Source organism: Phytophthora sojae (genome assembly GCF_000149755.1).
Source record: "Phytophthora sojae unplaced genomic scaffold PHYSOscaffold_1, whole genome shotgun sequence".
NCBI classification, from domain to species: Eukaryota; Oomycota; class Peronosporomycetes; order Peronosporales; family Peronosporaceae; genus Phytophthora; species Phytophthora sojae.
In genome coordinates, this window is record NW_009258115.1 from 2,444,919 (window position 1) to 2,463,539 (window position 18,621).

The window sequence follows — 18,621 nt, forward strand, 5'->3', positions numbered from 1 at the left end:
AGCAACGCATGTTAGTCTTGACAGGCACTGCCACATTGGTTGAATACATGGCGCGATCCGATACCAATTGGACTCTCGATCGGATTCCCTTTGCTGATCTTCCATGCCTCTAGGTCTTCGGATTGCGTGAGTTGCCGCCTGCTAGGTTCACCCCCGCTTCAACTTCTCTTGTGTCCGTAGTGCTGGTTCCAATAGAAATGAAAGCAGTCCACGGTTTCGTATCAAAGCTGACGACAAGATCAATGCTGGATGGGATGAGCTCTCGGTCCATAAGACATCTCACGCAATCGAGGACTGCGAGGACCAAATTATGCCTATCTCAGAGCCTGATGAAGGTCTCCACCTTTGCGGCTACCAAGGTCTAGCCCTCTCTGCAGTCGCTTCACTCTGCAATTTGCTCCCAACTGCCCAACTTCCACGTCACTTCACTATGCGCGTTCCTTCCGTGATCATCGGCTTGACAGCGCTCCTTTCGCTTTCGTCCTTCGCTGCTGCTGACGAGGCCCTCCCTTGGGACGGACGCGTGCAAGATTTAGAGGTGAACACGCTCGCGAACAAGTACCTCGCGGACGTTCTCTTTGGGCACGCGAATCCGACCAGCTACGTCAACGTCACGCAGACTGGCCGCTCTCCTGCTTACAACGGCGACACCGGCATCATCACCCTCGGCGTCGATGCGAAGGCCGTCTACAAGGGCGAAACCAGCACCCGCCGCTCGGACCTCATGCAAACTGTCGCCGCCAACTCCGAGGGCACCACCTTCTTCCGCACGAGTGTCATGAAGGACAAGGCGTTCCTCAACCCGTACGTTTGGCAGTTGGTCTTCCCTGGCTCCTACCTCTTCGAGATCCGCGTGGATGCAGCGGCAAACCCTCCGATGATCTCGTACGTGAACGATGGCAAGACCGATGCCAAGTGGAAGAGCGAGTTCGTTTCCGGTACTTGGTACAACTTCGGCGTCGGCGTGACCAAGTCGCAGAGCGGCAGCGGTACGGTGCTCGCGTTTTACACGAGTCAAGGCGATAAGGACCTCGTTCTTGAAGGCACCCACGAAATTGCGCCTGCGCTCCCTGCGTCGTTCGAGTATCACATCGGGCTTCTGACGCAGTCTGCCGATGGTAGTGACCCTGTCATGAACGCGGAGATGGAGACGATGTTGTTCAATGGGGTCTCGATCGAAACCAGCGTCGTCACGGCAGCGGCTGGAGCGGCTAATACCCCAGCGCCATCCTCCGCGATCAACAGCGAGGCGCGTACATTCGCGTTCATCGACTAGTCTCGCAGATTCAGTCGAGACCCACGTCTTCCAACTGAAGCATGAAACCCGCAGAGTGAATTGTCGGTCAAAGAAATTTTCCAATTGCCGATGTACGATCTGTTTCTTTGTCCTCATACTGTGAGGCTCACAGTGTCGGAACTTCAGTTTGACGTAGGTCATAATGAATCGCTGTTCGGCAAAAAGTCAAAAGCACTCGGTGACGAATTCGAAACATGAGATGTTCGAGTTTACCAGCTACTTGTACAGCATTGCTGCCGGAATGAATTTCAGCAGCCTAGAACAGTTGAATGAATACGATGGCATTTGCATACTGACAAGTTCAATATGTGCGACTCGGATTCAGATACTTAGTAATCAACTTGACTCGGATTCAGAGCAAACACTCGGAGGGGTGGGAGCGCCGATCTCGCTCCAACTCCCATCTGCCCGCGAGAAGGTATCAACAGTGACGGAGTGAAGCTCAATTGTCAGCGACGAATCAATACATTGACCCAGCACATGTAGCGTGATCAAAGAATGCGAAAGTCGAGGGCACCCACTGTGGGTCCCACAGGCTTCTGCTCGACGCTCCAGCAACTTTTCATTCTGGAACTCGCTTCTCACCGCGCAATTTCTACCCCCCCTTCAACAATGCACCTCTCCACCGCGCTTCTCGGTCTCGCCTCGTTGGTGTCGCCGTCGCTTGCTGTTATGTCGGACTATGACGGGCTGCCTTGGGATGGTCGTGCGTTCAACGTGACCATTGACACGCTCTCCAACAAGGACAGATTCAACAAAATGGCGGCAGCAACGGCAATTTGGCCGACTACGTCACGGTCCAGCACCAAGGTCGACCCGAAGGCTACAACGACGACGGTGGCGTCCTCGCGATCGGCGTGGACGACAAGGCCATCTTCAGCACGAGCACTAACGCCCGCCGCTCGGACCTGTTCCGAATCATCGAGGGGGACTCCGGCAGCACCACGTTCTACCGTGCCAGCTTCATGAAGGGCGAGGCGTTCCTCAACTCCTACGACTGGCAGCTCATCTTTGTGGGCTCGGGCGTCTTCGAGATCGGCGTGAACGCATCCAAGACACCCGCCCAGGTGTACTGCCGCAACAAGGGCACGGACGCCGCGAAGTGGTCGACCGAGTTCGTGCCTGGCACGTGGTACAACTTCGGCGCTGGCGTGGAGAAGGCGGCAGATGGCACCAACACTGCGGTGGAGTTCTGCACCAGTACGGGCCAGGACGAGCTCAAGTTCAACATGAAAACCCAAGTGGAGGGGTCGCTCCTCGCGCGCGACGAGTTCCACATCGGTCCCGCTACTGCACTTTCGAGTGGAAGTAGCGCAATGAACGCGCAGCAGGACGTCGTCTCCTTCAACGGCATTTCGGCCGAGTCCACTCCGATTGGCGCCGGCGCTCCCACCCCGGCACCCTCCCAGGACGCTGAGCCAATTCCTGGGAGCACTGCTGGCGAGGCTCGATCGTTCAGTTTCAATGGCCGCAAGTAAGAGGAACTTGCTTCGGTTTCGAGGCTAGTTGAACAATTCACTTCCTGTGAGTGTACGTGCTGAAATGATTCTTAGTTCACTCAAGAGATAAAGTACTTACTTCTTTTGAAGAAATGTCACGCTGGCTTTCAACTTCTTGCTGCGAGTGGACTCCGCTGCGGAGCATGCTGCAACATCTCGACGTCAGCGTCTTGAGCAAAGCTGAGGATAGTCTCCAATCTGGCTCGGTGCCTCATCTATCATCGCCAAACCTCCACCGCGTAACCAGCACGGAGTGCAACCGTGTTGTAAATCTTGCTTTTACTAGCCTCACTGTTAATTCATTTGCGAGTCCCCTCGTAAGCATGATCGGAGCTTTGAATTGAGATGATATACCCCCGTCAGCAAAGTAGCAGGCCACGCCGCAAGGCGGAAGCGATGCAATTTGGCCCAAAGGATTCACGCATACAGTATTATCTTTAAGCAGTGAAGAGCTTTTTGGACCAAACGCTTCGTTTATTCACTCAAAACGATGACCTTTACAAATAGTTGTGGATCTTCCGACCCCCTTAAGTAGGGGCACGCACTGTAAACGAAAATCTACCGGGTGTGAAGGAGCTTTCACCTTGTTTTCGCGTAACAAAGTCTCCACATCCTTGCCACTTGACCATCGGGAAGAACCAAAACTTCCCCAGTACATGTGTATCCATCACCGACGAAACCAGCTTACCAGATCACGCTCACATTTCCACCAATTTCGCGGGTTGTGTTCACTTGGAATCCACAGCAAAGCGTACGCAGATATATTTGAAGAAGAACACTATGCAGCATAATTTGGAAGTGGCGTTGGAGCGTACAGTAGTTGCTTACGACTATTGAGTCTCGACAGATTTGCACGGGGCAACGAGGCAAAACCATCCCAACGTGACCCCAGTTTCGATTTCGTCCTCAACCGCGTAACTCCAGCATCTCCAAGCTCCAACACTCGGCGTATACGATGCAGATTTTCTCCGCGATTCTAGGTCTTGTTGCACTCACTTCGTCGACGCTGGTAGACGCCGCTAGCCCTGGCTATCGATCACTGCCGTGGGACGGCCGCACGTTCAACTTGACCGTCGACACGATCAACGACAAGTACCTCACGCCTATCCTGATGCAACGGAACGGAGGCCAAGACGGCAACCCCGTCGACTACGTTTCAGTCCAGTACCAAGCTCGCCCATTCGGGTACAACGGTGACAGCGGCCAGCTCTCCATTGGCGTGGACGCGAACGCTATCTACAGCACGGACAAGGACGTCCGGCGCACGGATCTGTTCTAGAACATCGAGGGGGCTTCGGACGGCACGACGTTCTTCCGCGCCAGCGCCATGAAAGCCGAGGCGTTCCTCAACGCGTACGACTGGAGACTCATCTTCCTGGGGTCGGACCTGTTCCGCATCGGCGTCGACGCGTCAGCTAACCCGCCCATTGTGTACTACCGGATCAACGGCAACGAGCGAGGCCAAGTGGTCGACCGACTTCGCACCTGGCACCTGGTACAACTTTGGCATTGGTCTGGAGAAGTCGGCGGGCGGCAACAACATGGTGCTGGAGTTCTACACGAGCACGGGCCAGGACGAGCTGGCGCTGAATGTGACGAGCGAACTACCCGGCCAGCTCCGCGTCCTCCACGACTTCCACATCGGTCTCTTCACGCAATCTTCAGTTGGCAGCGCACCAGCGATGAACGCCCAGCAGGATGTGGTTTCGTTTAGCGGTGTGTCGGTAGAGGCCACGGCTATTGATGCTGGAGCTCCGACTCCTGCCCCCTCGATGGCCGTGACGAGCGCCTCCTAGACAGCCGGGGATGGTGAGTACGGCACTTCATTTACCTTCGATGGCCGGAAGTAGGAATGAGGGCACGAACGTGGTCGAACTGCACAGTTTCCAGTAAATCAAACACTTTAAAACCTGCACAGGAAGCGTCCGACGTCACGTTTTGCTTGGCGGAAGTGTTTCAGAATTGGGAACCCGGGTGGTGGACCCGGAGGGTTTCGCAGTTCGAAGCTAGCTTGTGCGGATATCCTTACAGGGAAACGATGTACTCGGGCATCCCCTGCGCCTGCTTCGCAGTCGCAGCATCTGCCTAATCTACCACGGTACAACCAAGTGTACAAAGTTTGATCGCTTTTTTTCAAAGGCATTGCCAGTTCATATACATGTATCGTCACTCCAACGAATTGGTACTTCAACGATTGGGTTTGGCAACCCCACCGCGATGATTCTACCTCCTCCTGCTCGTCGAATGAGGGCTCCACGGATTTAGTTTTAACCTTAGTTCTTTGTAGTTAGTAGAACGGTTATCAACAGCGAGGTAATCAACGTAATTTCCTTCCTTCCTGCTACTGAAATGTGCGCTGATGCCCAGGCAGAATCCTTTATTGATTAGATTGCAGTGTTGTGCTCGGAAACTTACAGGTGACGATAAAACAAGAAAAAAAACGTGCATTCGAATAATTAGTGCTGCCAGGATAACTGCTCAACCAAACTTGCAGGATACCCCGATGAAGCCAGCAATTTGTTTCAAGTTTGATGAGTTAAAACTGAGGTCTAGCAGATTTCGATCGCGTGTAGGAGTAGGATACACCGGGTGTTCGTCCTTCGCTTTGACGATGTCCGCCCGGTGCTTCCTCTCGCACAGGATGCGCTGCGTACAGCGACAACGTAGGAGCATTCAAACTCTGTTTGATAAAACATGGTGCAGCCGCACACATATTTTGTCCAGGTCGCCTGAAGATCTAACAACAAAAAAAAACTGTCAGCTTCGATTCGTCCAAGTGTGATATTGCCATTTATCAAGTATTAATCTGAAGGTACTGTATGCATGTAGCATTAGGATGATCTGAACTAATGCGCGTCCTGGAGATGACGCTGCCTGTTCACGTTATTGGTAACAATGTACTTTGAACTTGTTTTGACAAGAGCAGGATCAAGTAGTAGATCATTCTACACCACCAGTTCGGTGGATCTCTGCGGTTCGTATTGTAGTCTCACACAAGACAATAAATCATCCTAGTCTTCATAGATAAATGCCTAAGCTAGTGCAGCTAGCCTTTAGACTTTTTTCCGGAGAAGACGTACCACCAGGTGCAGCTCTTTTTGAGTCTCCGCTGAATGAATTCGTTCATCTCCGTATAGGACGTCACCGCATTGCCGGCGGATAGAGTTGGGTTCGGATTAAAAAAAATGTTGAACGAAAAAAAATCGAGCTATACTTCCTATCTTGGATCGCACAACCTAGGACTTTAAGTAGTTTTTTGCAATGTTTTAGTGGAATGTTTTATATAATCCATCCGGATTAATTCCAGTGAGTGTGGGGATTCATACAAAATCAGCCCGCCGACAGTTTATGTCACGGCAAACCCAGCTGACCACACGATTTTCAATATCTCTCTCTGAGAAACTATGCATGCAGAAGAAAATCTGTGTCTGAAAGAGGAGGGTATAAGTTATGACTCATAACAGATCGAATCGATAATTTTACCGCTAATGGAATGAGTAAGTACTATGTTGAGAGCTTTGAAGCTGCATGTACAGTAGTATGATACGATGCAGTGATGTGGCGGCACCAAGGTTAGCATCATTAGCACCGATGCCTCATATTGATGGAAAGAATACAATGCTTGCTAGTACACAATTTATTGTTCGTCGTAGTAGTCCGCTAATACACAATACGTTGTTCGTCGTAGTAGTAGATGGAGCCCCACTTCCTCTGATGGCATCTGACATCAATCTACAGTAGAAGGAAAAAAAAGAATAGGCATCCATCAAAACCTGTAAGTGTCATTCGATCGATTGCTGTATGATGTTGTGTGAATGTTGTTTGATGTCATCCGCACGGGGGTGAAGTGACGAATGTAGCGTGAATGTCGTTCGATGCCATCCAAAAACCTTCCCCAATCGACAGTTCTTCGAACTGCGAATTATCTTCTCCGAACGAGTCATCCCCATTTCCGAACGGTGTTGCGATTCCAGGAGAGAGCCGCACCATCGACGCGCCTCGAAATTCGACAAGAACACGCGCGTTGTCCGGCGGTGTACAGACGATCCTCTTTGTAGTGATAGCCTCAGACCATTTTTTATCACTATGCAGAGGCATCACTATCTAGATCTGTACCATATTGGCGGTACATTATCGTTCAAGGTACTAATGAGTACTTGCAGTGATAATGCCACCATTCACTTGGTAGTGCACTCGATACGTGGTCAAAGCACTAGATGCAAGTAGTTGTTGCGCTGAACATTATAATATCTACTACTATGGCGCGAGGAGTGGTGAGACACTGGGCACTATTCAGATGGAACTGGGAGGACTGCACAGGTAGCTACAACGCGAAATCTAGTCTAGCGCCCAGGCCAAAACGATAATTGCACGTTCCAGAATCACATCAAGCAAAACTTTTAAGTTTATTGAAATAATATGTCTGCGAACTCGGAGAATCCAAGTCCATTCAAGGTCGCAAGCGACCACGTTGTGGTTGAACTTTGCCGGACATGCTTTACGAAATGGACATTCTCATAGTTAACGGTCTCTTGATAGTGATAAAGGCCAATCTCGTATCAGTAAGCACTATCCGGAGATTGGAGGATGTTTTGACTTGAATTTGTATGTCGTCGGGCCTCCGTTAGTGCTAACCAGAGGGTATCTCTATTCGTAATATCACTTCAAAGAGGATTGTCTGTACACGACTTCCTCTTGCCGGAGCTCTCGATAACTATCGGGGGGGGGCTGTGGCATGTCAACGACGCCTGTTCACTTCTTCACAGTCAGTACACAAACTTACTACACAACAACCGAAGCTGCTGCTGGCTTCGTGCAAGACCTGCCGAACTCTTCTGTTTGCAGCATAGCTCGGTTCACCTGGTCAGCTCAGCTTCGGCCACGCCTGGGTTCGGGCATCCCAGCCTGATCCCAATCATCGGCCAGCCATTTTTCTGCGAAAGTCCTTGGATGTCGAAGTTCTCCACTTCCGTCTGTAGATTCGCTAGTCGCAAACAGACAATCCTCCTTGGTAGTGGTATAAATCCCAAATAGTGTTACTTTCGGAACTTATCACTATCAAGCGGTCGGTAACTATCCCAGGAATGGCAATATAATAAGAGGTTAACCACAACACTTCGATATTGTACCATCATTATGGTACAACTTGAAAAAAAGCCTCTAGATAGTGGTAAATTGTGAAAGATATCACTACAGAGAAGATCGCTGTACCTCGCCTTCCACCAGCTGCTTCCTGCATCACGAAGGACTTTACGCGCGAAGACAAGCTTACATGTACCCAACCTGGTCGGGCATCTTCGGCTTCGTCGGCCGGTGCCCTCACTTCCTCTCTCGCGGCCCCCCGCCCAATGGCCCGTATCCACTCGATCCTCGCGTCCGGCGTGGCGCTGTTGGCCGCGCTGCTGGCCCCGGCCGCCGACGCCGCCGACGACCAGGCGCTGCCCTGGGACGGCCGCTTCCAGGACCTGACGGTGGACACGCTGACCGACAAGTACCTGACGCACATCCTGACCATGCGCCAGAACGGCACCGTGAGCCCCGACCAGTGGGTCACCGTCACCCAGAAGGGCCGGTCGCCCGCCTTCAACGGCGACGCGGGCGTGGCCACGCTGGCCGTGGACTCGGAGGCCATCTTCGGCGGCCAGACCAACTTCCGGCGCTCCGAGCTCGTGCAGGACGTGGCCGGCGACACGGCCGGCACCACCTTCTTCCGCGTGAGCCTCATGAAGGAGGAGGCGTACGTGAACCTCTACTCGTGGCAGGTCGTCTTCCCGGAGTCGCACCTGTTCGAGATCCGCATCGACGCGTCCGTGGACCCCGTGCAGCTCGTCTGGTACACGGGCGGCAGCACCGAGACCCGCTGGTCCACCGAGTTCCAGACCGAGACGTGGTACAACTTCGGCATCGCCGTGTCCTCGGGCGAGCTGGCGCTCTACTTCAGCGAGGGCGACGACGCGCTCGCGCTGACCAAGACGGAGACCTACAGCGGCTCCGTGCCCACCGACTACGAGTTCCACTTCGGCCAGCTCACGCTCTCCAACGACGGCAGCGCCGTCAAGATGGTGGACGGCAAGCAGGACGTGCTGTCCTTCAACGGCGTCTCGGTCGAGAGCGGCATCCCCAGCGGCCTCGGCTCCAGCACCGGCAGCTCCACGTCCAGCTCGACAACCACTTCAGCCCCTGCTGCGACAACGGTCGCGCCTTCCACCGAGACAACCGCTGCCAGCGAAGCCGATGCGGCCAGTGAAGCGGCCGATGATGAGACTACGGAGGAGTCGGCCTCCACCACCGACGACAGCGCTGACGAGGACACCGCGACTGAGGCACCGGCAACGGATGCTCCTACCACGGACGCCCCACTCACAGAAGCTCCAACGACGGATGCACCGGCCACGGACGCGCCGACCATCAGCACTTCTGGCTGCAAGGTTCGTCGTCGCGACTAGGCAGAACGACCAAAGCGGGCGGCACTTGTGTGGTCTATGTGGACGTACGATAGTTTTGTGAATTGGTGTGGGCCGACGCCCGCTTTCCTTGTATTTCCACGATAATAAACTTGCTCCCTCTAGAGTCTCACTTGTCACCGCGCGTAGAGCGCAACGTCGTTGAGGTAGACCACCTCCTGGCCTGGCCCGGTAGAGTCGTAGCCCCATATATCGCCTCGGATCCAGAGCGCCGTGGCAGTGGCCAGCACGGCCTGGAACTCGTCGCTCGATAGCGACGCGGCGGTCGGCTCCGTGATCCAGCCAAAGTCTTCGCGCAGCACGATCGAGTAGTACGTCCAGCGAGAGGCCGACGGCAGGTCGAAGGACCCCAGCGCGACCGAAACTTGAGTCGCGACCCCGTCACTATCAAAGCCGAAGATGGACACTTGGCCTCGACGAGGACGCGGAGACCCGTTGAAGCTCGGAGCCAGTAGTCGGAACTGCAGGCGGCCACCGTACGCGCTGGCGAGCTTGCCGGTGAACGCCGCAGGGGCCGAAAAGTGCCAAACGTTGGAGAACACGGGGCCGCACGGGAAGGCGGCGTCGAGTCGAGGAACAGCACCATGGAGCAGGCAGCTACCGACACTGTCGGTGCCGGTACTGTTCGTCCCAGATGAAGTCGACGCCAACTGCAGCGTGGAAGTGTTCCCAGTGCTGCAGTGAAGCACGCCGAGGTTCTTCTGCTCCTGGCCCTGCATCGACAGGTCGTTCACCACTCGGCCCTGCAGTAGCAAGAAGGACGAGTCGAAATTCCACCCCAAGACGAGGCCGTTGCTGACAACCCGAAGCGGCCAGGCCAATTCCCCGAGAAGCTCCGACCGCGCGAGTACTCGTGACCAAACGTGGACGTGCTGGATCTGGCCCTTGAACCCGGTGCCTGCCACCACGTCGCAGCTAACGTCCTCTGTGGTTGATGTGAGCGAGACTGGGTTACCACCGGCACCGAAGCTGGCGCTTTGGGCTGAGACTTCAGCTCCTGCAACACAAGGTGGCCTCAACGCACTCGAGAGCACCAGCTGACCGGCCACGAAGAAGCCGTTCGGCTCGATCGTCTTCCCTTGTCGGTACGGCCCACCGTCAAATACCAGCATGCCGTTGTCGAAAACGCGCACCCGACCATCCTCCGTGTTCCAAGTCACAGCAAGGAAGTGCCACGTATTGTCACTAACGTTCACGAAGGTGGACAGCCCACTCGCGTCGCTTTCGGCGTTGATGAATAGCTGCACGTTAGAGGGATTGCAGAGTGCCAAGGGTACGGCCGAAGCCGTCACGGAAGAGACTGCGTACGAATAGAAACAAGCGCCCGGGCCCGTTTGCGACGTCTTCACCCAAAGCGATACCGTGAATGCCTAGCACGAACAATGCACAACAATTGTTAGCGTCCTGGAAGGGATAGCAAAACGTAGTAGGTCTCTCGTACCTCGGACGGGAAGGAGCTGATGCCGTCCATACTCGCAGCAAAGTCGTCTCCATCCAGAACCAGCGTGTTGTAGGAGGAGTCCAATCCGTCCGTCGTAGTCAGTCCACCCCCAAGCTCGCAGGCGTAGCTGCACACGCCGGTGGGTGCTGCGAGGTCGCACTTTTGGTTGTACTCGGCTTCACCGAACACGTCGTCGACAGCAAAGACGGCGTTGGCATCGATACGCAGCGGGCTCGCTCCATTGGCGACGACCTGCCAGCCTTGAAGAGGTTCACGCTGCTCGCTCATATCCGTAGCATCAAGAGAGAAGCTCGATCTTACCAGTGGGGCGCCATCGTCATAGTCGTAGATCCGAACGACGGTCTCTTTCGTCGAGCCAAGCGATGCCCCAGTCGTCTGAGGAGCAAGCAGAGCTAGCGACAGCGTCTTGAAATGCGCTTCTTTCACATTGTTGTCCAGGAGGTCCAGCTCAATCGTCTGCAAGACGTCGCCGATGTCAAAGCGTAAATGGATCAGCTTGAGAGTACTGTCGAACGTAGCGGACGTTGAGAAAGCGTAGTCTTTATCCAGTATCGCCGACGTCCCTGCCGATTGAATCTGTACAGTGATAGAGACAACGGACGTCGCTCCTTGGAGACGGAGAACGGGGATTACCAGCCTCGAGGATTTCTCCGTGACGCTGTAAATGCTCCTCACGAACGAGAAGAGGCCGTTGGATTGGTATCCCAGCGCTTGAATGGCCATCGACGAGGTGGCCGGAGCTGGGAGGGACGATAAGGTAACACTTAGCGCTGTTGCGGGGTTCTTCACGGCCACAGTGTTGCTCGTGAGTAAGGCGCTGCCCGAATCCATGAGCTGGGCGTGGAGATCTTGCAGCGCCTCGGTCACGGACGGATCGGCGGCGTTGTCGGAGGACAGGAGCTGGAAGTTGACGATCACCGAACCGGCCACGAGCCCTGTGATCTGGATCCGAGACGCGTCGATGCCCAGCGAAGTCGCCAGCGTCGCAGTGAAGGAGGCCTTGAACGCGGCTTCAGCGTTAGAGCCAGCTGGGATCTCGCTGATGTCTTTGTCAAGCGTGAGCGAGACCGTGGCGACGTCTCGGCTAGCGGTGAAGTGGTCGCTGGCTGCAGCTGCTGCCTCCTCGTCGTAGCTGCTCGTGACAGCACCGCTAATACTCTGACCGATGCTGGTCGTCGATGCAGCAGAGCTCTGGATCGGGATGTTGGTGTAGAGCTTGAACGCGTGACCCAAGAACTTGTAGCACAGCGCCATGGCTGAACTTTGTTCAGCGAATGTGAAGCTCGCACGGGAGTTGACGATGTCGCTGGTCCTACTGCCTCCAATTGCCGGCAACAAGTTGCAGTCTGCATCGGTGGACGCAGCAGTCGCGTCCACCCACTTGGCTGAATCAAAGTCCTGCATGCCAACGCCGTCGAACTCGAACTTCATCACAGCTCCAGTGCTGGTAGGTTCCATGCTGAGCAGCTGAACATGGACGATATTCAGCACTGTGCACAAGACGTTGCCGAACATGAGGAAGCTTGGCGTGGTGCCGAACCGGTAGCACAACTTCCAACTGGAGAAGCTGTCCGTAGCGGTCACGCCGCTGTCGCTGCTCGGAGCGACGTACTTCGCGCTAAACGCAGCGCCACCGGCACGCGGCACGATCGTCTGCGACTTGGTAGCACTCTTCACGGACGTCTGCATAATGTTCGCGTACTTGGCGACGGTATCGTCGGAGCAGTCAACAGCATCCGACGGCACCCACGCGATTTGATCCGTGCCTTGAGTGACCCCGAACGTACCCGACACGTCGAGCTCTGTCGTTTGGTCGGCGATGATCGACACTGTCTGCGGCGTCCAGATCTCCGCCTTGACGACTGAGAGCGTCACTGTCTTGAAGATATCAAACGGCTGGCGATTGAAGCTGTAGCAGAAGTACAACTGCGAGAAACTCTCGGAGAACTGGACGACCGCTTTCGCCCCCGACACATCAGTACGCCCAAGCATCGAGCTGCAGTTCGTCGTGCTTGTCGTCCACCCCATTTCATCCGTATCCGAGACTCGAAAGCCGCTGATTTGGGCCACAGTAGACGCACTAACCAGCACAACGCTGCGGTCCAAGCCGGTGATTCCGTACGTTGTCAACGTGAAGTCGCGGACGTAAGTGAAAGGTTCATCCTGGAATTGGTAGCACAAGTGATACACGTCCGTGGTCGACGCTGGGAAGGCCGAGATGATACCGGAGAAGATCAACTTGGCCCCAACAGTCATGACCGACGTCCCGACAGCGATGTTGGCGTCGGCCACGCCACAATCGGCACTCGCCGTCACACTCTGGGGCACGATCTTGACGACGTCACCTGCCATAATTCCTGACCCGACAGGCTTCCACTGCTTCCGATGGCCGATAGTAGCAACACTGCCCAGCCCGGCAATGTCTTGGAAGGTGTCGTCCAGTAGCGCGGTGATTTCTTTCACCGCTATAGTCACGGTAGGGTACAGCCGGTACGGCTCGTCGTCGAACTTGTAGCATAATGTCCAAGTTCCCCCGTTCGAACCAGAGTCAAAGGGTAGCCATACCGTCAAGTCGGCGGAGACTAGGGGTTGCTTACCGGTCTGTCCTTGTGCCGGGAGATCATTACAGTCAGAGTCGCTGCCGTCGCTGGTCGCGTTCACGAACTTTAGCGAGTCCTTGACGCCTATCCCGACCCCGTCAATGGTCATGCGCTTGGGCTCGTTCACCACCACTACATCGTCTTGGCCCCCTGCGTTCGTGTCGAACTGGTTTAGTGCCCAAATGGTCTTCACGTCGACGCGGAAGTTGTCGTAAAAGACGAAAGGCTCGACCCCAAAGCGGTAACAGAGAGCTCGGTCAAGCCCCGCAGATCTACTGTCAGAGCTCACTTGGAAACTCCCAGTGGTGGTGACGCCCGAGATCTCGTACAGGTACATGGCCATTTCGTCGTAGTCGTCGTACTCCTTGATAACATTGAGGAGCGTCACTCCAGGGGTTGTGCAGTCCGAGCTGTTACTCGACACGAACTTGGCAAAGTCCCCCGTGGCCACGCCGTCCCCATCGAACAGAAACGTCTTGAGTGCACCGGCGACAGCGACGTTGGGACTTGCAACCAGAGCGCGCATGTTCGTGATGCTCTTCACGTCCAAGTAGAGCCTAGTGAACAGCTTGAAAGGCTCCTGGCCGTAGCCATAGCACAGGTACACGCGCTTCCCCGAACTTAGCGTAGACAACGCGACACCAAATGTGTTGGAGTCCGTCATGTACGATAGATAATCGTTGTCCGTGTTCAACGGATTGGGCACCAGTAAGCTCAGGTTCGTGCACGGAGTAGGCGAGTCGATGACGGTGGTCCAGCCAACGCGGTCCCCCTCCGCCATATTTGTCCCCAGAACTGTAAAATTCTTGCGCGACGTGGCCACTGCAACTTCCTTGGCCCCTGTGAGAGGGGATTTGCCTCGAATCGTTCCGATCGCTATGGAAATACTCGGGTACAATTTGAAGTTCTCCTCGCCAAACTTGTAGCATAGCAAAGGGTTAAAGTCACTCTGCGTGGTCGTGAAGTTGAACAGCGCCGCGCTGTTCTTGTCCAGTGTAATGGTGTCAATAACCTCCAGTGTGGCGGGCTCCATCATCGAAGCGAGGCTGCTCTCGCAGTCTTCTTCGCCGTGTAAAATCCACCGGACTTGATCCCCGTCGTCCAGTCCGTACCCAAGGAACGTCAGCGGTTCGGCCACTTCGGCCACAGCGAGTTGGGGGGATCCGAGCGTCCCGGTATACCGCGTGACCATCTTGACGGTCAGTCGGATGTCTTGATACAGCTGGTGTGGCTCCATTCTGAACTGATAGCACGGCACTACGATCATCCCAGCAGCGGCGGCGTCGAAATTGACCTCAGTTACAAGATTCGCGTCTATGAAGAGCGTGCCTTGCTCCTGGTCGTTGATCATGTGCGTGAGCTGCAGCGACGTGTCGTTGTTGCTTTCGGCGCAGGAAGACACGCTGCCTAACTGGACAAAGTACAGTCGGTCGTTCAAAAACACACCGTCTCCAGAGAAAGCGAAAGACTTGGGTGCGTTCACCACCGCGACCGTATCACTCCCAGTAGATTGAGCCGCGACGGAGCGAAGATGGTTCACTTGAACTTTAATTGAGGGGTAGACGGTGAACGGCTCGTTGCCAAACTTGTAGCACAAGCAGTAGGTCTTCCTACTGCTTTCCACTGAGAAGGCAAAGGAGGAGCCCAGACCCGCCTGAATCACTCGCGTGTAGTCATCTTCTGGAGCGCTTAAAGTCCCAGAATCCGGGGGCGCCAGCTTCGCGAGCGTCGAGGTGTCGAGACAGTCGGGGGGATTCAGAATGTACGCTGCGCTCTTGGCCACGTCCAGGTCGATCCACCGCACCTGATCCCCGGCCATAATTCCATTGCCACCGAAGCTCCAGGTCTTGACAAAGTCGGCCACTGCGATGTCTGGGAATCCCACATCAGTCGTCACAGACTTCACCTCTTTGACCGTGAGACTCAGCGCCGAGTACAGCTTGAACGGGTTATCGCCGAACTTGTAGCAAATCGCAAACGGTTTCCCATCGGGCGACGACTGTGTGAACTTGACGGCGACGTCGAGGTCAGCGCTTAAATACTTGACGCCGACGCCTCCCACGTCCGACTGGCCGGTGGTCGACGTCCCGCAGTTGGCGTCACTCGTAGTGCTTGCGTCTACAAATTTGACGACGTCGTTCTCGGCCGTCGCAGAACCTTCAAACCGAAATGTCTTGGCAACACCAACCACCGCTACGAGGTGGTCCCCTGAGTTCGTGATCCCGGTCACAGCAGACGTGATGGCGCCCGTAATGATACTATTGGTTACGTCGATCTCTCCTCCATCAGCAGCAAGAGTCCGAGCCGATGCGACTCCTTCAGGCATCACGAGGGAGGGATTGTAGACCCCTGCGAATGAAATGTTCAGGTCTGTCGCCTCGACGAGAGGGTCCGACAACAGGATGCTGATGTTGTTCTGACTGCAGGAAGCTGTACCAAGCACCGACGGATGAATGAAGTTTGCTTGGCATGTTGACGCCAGGACCCACTCGAACGGAAGCTCCACCTGGATGAATCCTCCCGCTGCGATTTGCCCCCTTGTCTTAAGCGCCAGGTTCGCGGAGGTCCTTAAACCCGCCACTGGGCCAGGGCTATAAACCACTGTCTGCCATGTTAGCGGGCCAGTCAACATCCCTGCGGTGATTGCATTGATGCGAACGAAACCGGTATTCACACTTCCTCCAAGGTGGCTCTCAATTAGCAGAGACGCCATCCTCTCAGGACGAACCGATTCAGGAGACAGAATGTCAGTCAAGGCGATATTCACATCCGTTTCTTGGTCGATGGCCACGGCAGTCTGCATGCAAAAGGTGCCCGTAGTCTTGTCAACTGTGAGGGTCAACGAAGAGGTCTGCGTACTCCCAGCCAAGGTAAGTGTGGCGATAGTCGAAGCCATACGCGTCCACGTGTCCTCCATTGTGATGCAGAACGCTGCTCCAGGCTCTAACTTCCCGCCGGTTGTGAACATGAGTGTCTGCGACGACAGAACCCCTGGCGTAGCAATGGCTGACGCCCACGAGCCATTCGTCGGTAATTGCTCGCTCACTATCGCGTTCACGACGACGTCTTTGGATTCGTCTACTACCCCCGAGTCTGCTAGCATCGTCAATACCGTGCATACACCCGGATCTGCATTGGAATACGGGTTCATCATGCCCGCCACTAGGAGTTCCACTGATGTTCCCTCGCTGAGACTGCCGGCAGTGACGATACACAGTTCATAGCTGTCCGCAGACCAAACGGCCGACTGAACAGTTGCTCCCGACGCTGGGAGTGAGAACGACACCGCCACTGACGCGCTATTGATCATTCGCCAACCGCCCGGAGGTAGAGTAGTTACGATAATACTGCCGCTAGGCAGGGCCCCACTCAGTGTGAAGCTCAGTAGCTGGTCGCTTTGCATGCTGGCGCTTGCGGTCGTCACCGAAGTCCACGACTTTGCCCCTGTCAGTGCCCCTCGAGATATCGTCAATACTGAAATGGTATCGGGTCCATCAATGATGCTGCCGTCAGCTGCTCTGGTCGTGAGGTAGGCGTTGTTGATCCACGTCTCCTTCGGCGGATTCGTCACGTCTTGAATGACCAGAGTCACCCCAGTGTAAGCCGGCAGCGACACCGTGCCGGTCAACGTCACGGTCATCATCAGCGTGGGCTCATCCCACACAACCGAGCCAACGGCCCCAAGATTTGGAGAAGTAAACGTTGCAAGGCCCGTCGCGGCCATATTCCACTGCGTATCGGGTAGCGTGAATTCAAACGTCCCGCCAGGATCCATCTTGCCACTGATAAAGAACTCGATCGTCTGGTCGCTGGTCACTCCGGCCACCGCATTCACTGCCGTCCAGATGCGGCTCCCCAGTATGTAGCCCGCAGTGATCGCGTCCAGTTGAAGAGTACTCGGGCCGTCGATCTCGATTCCCAGTGGGTCGAACGTCGTCAAAGTGGCTGGCAACCGCGAAGCAAGGCGAACGGATCCTGGTGTGTCAAGCTTCACGATCTTCACTTGCACGCCCGCTTTGTACGCCGGAATCGAGTCATTTGCGATGAAGATATCGAGAGATGCTGTTGTGGCATTCCACGATGCGGCACCGACAACACTGCTGGGAGATTTGAAGACGACCAAGGGTAAATTTCCTGCTGAGCTCGCGGAAAAGTCGGACGATGGCAACGATAGCGAAATTGTGCCGCCTACTGGGATCATACCGTTTGTTTTGAGCGTAACCAGCACGTTGGACGTAATGCCTGGATTTGGCGTCTCCGTGGCCCACGTACAGGGGAGGCCCTGAACAGCGGTAATTGCACTCAGCGTTATTGAACTCACGTCATCCAGTTGAAGCCCTTTGGCGTTCCAGCTCGCTATCATTCCAGAAGAGGATGCTGCGCGGACAGATTGGGGCAAGTCAAGCGCTGTAACTTGAAAATTCACTGCAGCCCCATGAGGAATCATCGTCGAGCTGGTCAGTAGGATCAGGATAGTTGAGGTCGTACTGTTCCACGAAGCGGTAGCAGTCAAACTTGAAGGCGCTGCTACCTCAACCGAGATGACTGAGACAGCAGCATCATATTCGCCTGCAGGTAAGTAAATCGCTAGAAGGCTGTCCTTTGCCAGCCCCGCTGATGCGGTGAAAGAGATGTCAACTCGAGAAGCAATGCCCGGGTGAGGCAACTGCGGGGTGAGCACTGCGTCGGTAATAGACCCTGGTACAATCACAACACCTCCACAGCTTGCGCTCTCCAGAATGAATCCGTCTGCATCGGTCGTAGACACTGTGAAGGCTCCGGTAGTAGATGCTCCTGGCCCACGCAAAGTAGCAATTTACAAAATGAGAAATGCAGTTAGCAACGCCTAAAGCCAGAAGTGGTTACCTGGGTTCTGAAGAAACTTCACTTGAACACTATGCTGCCCCGCGGTGTAACCTGACAAGGCTTGAAACTTAACGGATTGGCCACTGATTTCTCCACTCCACGTTGACGATAACAGTGGGTCCTCCAATACAATACTTCCAGAAAGTGCATAATCGCTTGATGCCTCAAAGACAACGTATCCATTCGTCGGTACATCAACATTCATCTCGAAAACCACATTGTAAATCGAATCCACGCCAGCAATTGCGTTATCCGCTCTGAACGATAATCCAATTAGGGATGTCTTCACGATGGTCACCGCACTGATCGCCGTGGCCTGCTCGAAGATGTTGGACGAGCTGTCCAAGGTCGCCAGCGCGAACGTGCCGGTCGTCTTCGCTCCGGGGTTCGTCACGCCGTCCAGCTTGAACGACACGCTCGCCCCCGCCGCCAC

The 18,621-nt window shown here is 54.9% G+C and overlaps 5 protein-coding genes across 5 annotated transcripts; 4 read left to right on the forward strand and 1 right to left on the reverse strand.

Moving 5' to 3' along the window:
• Nucleotides 1-448: 448 nt before the first annotated feature.
• Nucleotides 449-1,225, forward strand: PHYSODRAFT_439445 (hypothetical protein; the record flags this gene model as incomplete). The annotated part of the gene is made up of 1 exon (XM_009516201.1): nt 449-1,225. A coding segment is annotated over one exon (777 nt), but the record flags the coding sequence as incomplete, so codon positions are not given.
• A 684-nt stretch (nt 1,226-1,909) lies between these two features.
• Nucleotides 1,910-2,775, forward strand: PHYSODRAFT_257490 (hypothetical protein; the record flags this gene model as incomplete). Its single annotated transcript, XM_009516202.1, has 2 exons — nt 1,910-2,003; nt 2,042-2,775. 2 exons carry the CDS (start codon nt 1,910-1,912, stop codon nt 2,773-2,775), a joined length of 828 nt encoding a protein of 275 aa, XP_009514497.1.
• Nucleotides 2,776-3,751: 976 nt separating this feature from the next.
• PHYSODRAFT_293237 (hypothetical protein) lies at nt 3,752-4,592 on the forward strand (the record flags this gene model as incomplete). The annotated part of the gene is made up of 3 exons (XM_009516203.1): nt 3,752-4,051; nt 4,076-4,291; nt 4,317-4,592. 3 exons carry the CDS (start codon nt 3,752-3,754, stop codon nt 4,590-4,592), a joined length of 792 nt encoding a protein of 263 aa, XP_009514498.1.
• A 3,552-nt stretch (nt 4,593-8,144) lies between these two features.
• Nucleotides 8,145-9,242, forward strand: PHYSODRAFT_293238 (hypothetical protein; the record flags this gene model as incomplete). The annotated part of the gene is made up of 1 exon (XM_009516204.1): nt 8,145-9,242. One exon carries the CDS (start codon nt 8,145-8,147, stop codon nt 9,240-9,242), a length of 1,098 nt encoding a protein of 365 aa, XP_009514499.1.
• Nucleotides 9,243-9,376: 134 nt separating this feature from the next.
• On the reverse strand, nt 9,377-18,393 carry PHYSODRAFT_473655 (hypothetical protein; the record flags this gene model as incomplete). The annotated part of the gene is made up of 3 exons (XM_009516205.1): nt 9,377-10,630; nt 10,702-18,116; nt 18,189-18,393. 3 exons carry the CDS (start codon nt 18,391-18,393, stop codon nt 9,377-9,379), a joined length of 8,874 nt encoding a protein of 2,957 aa, XP_009514500.1.
• Nucleotides 18,394-18,621: the final 228 nt, after the last annotated feature.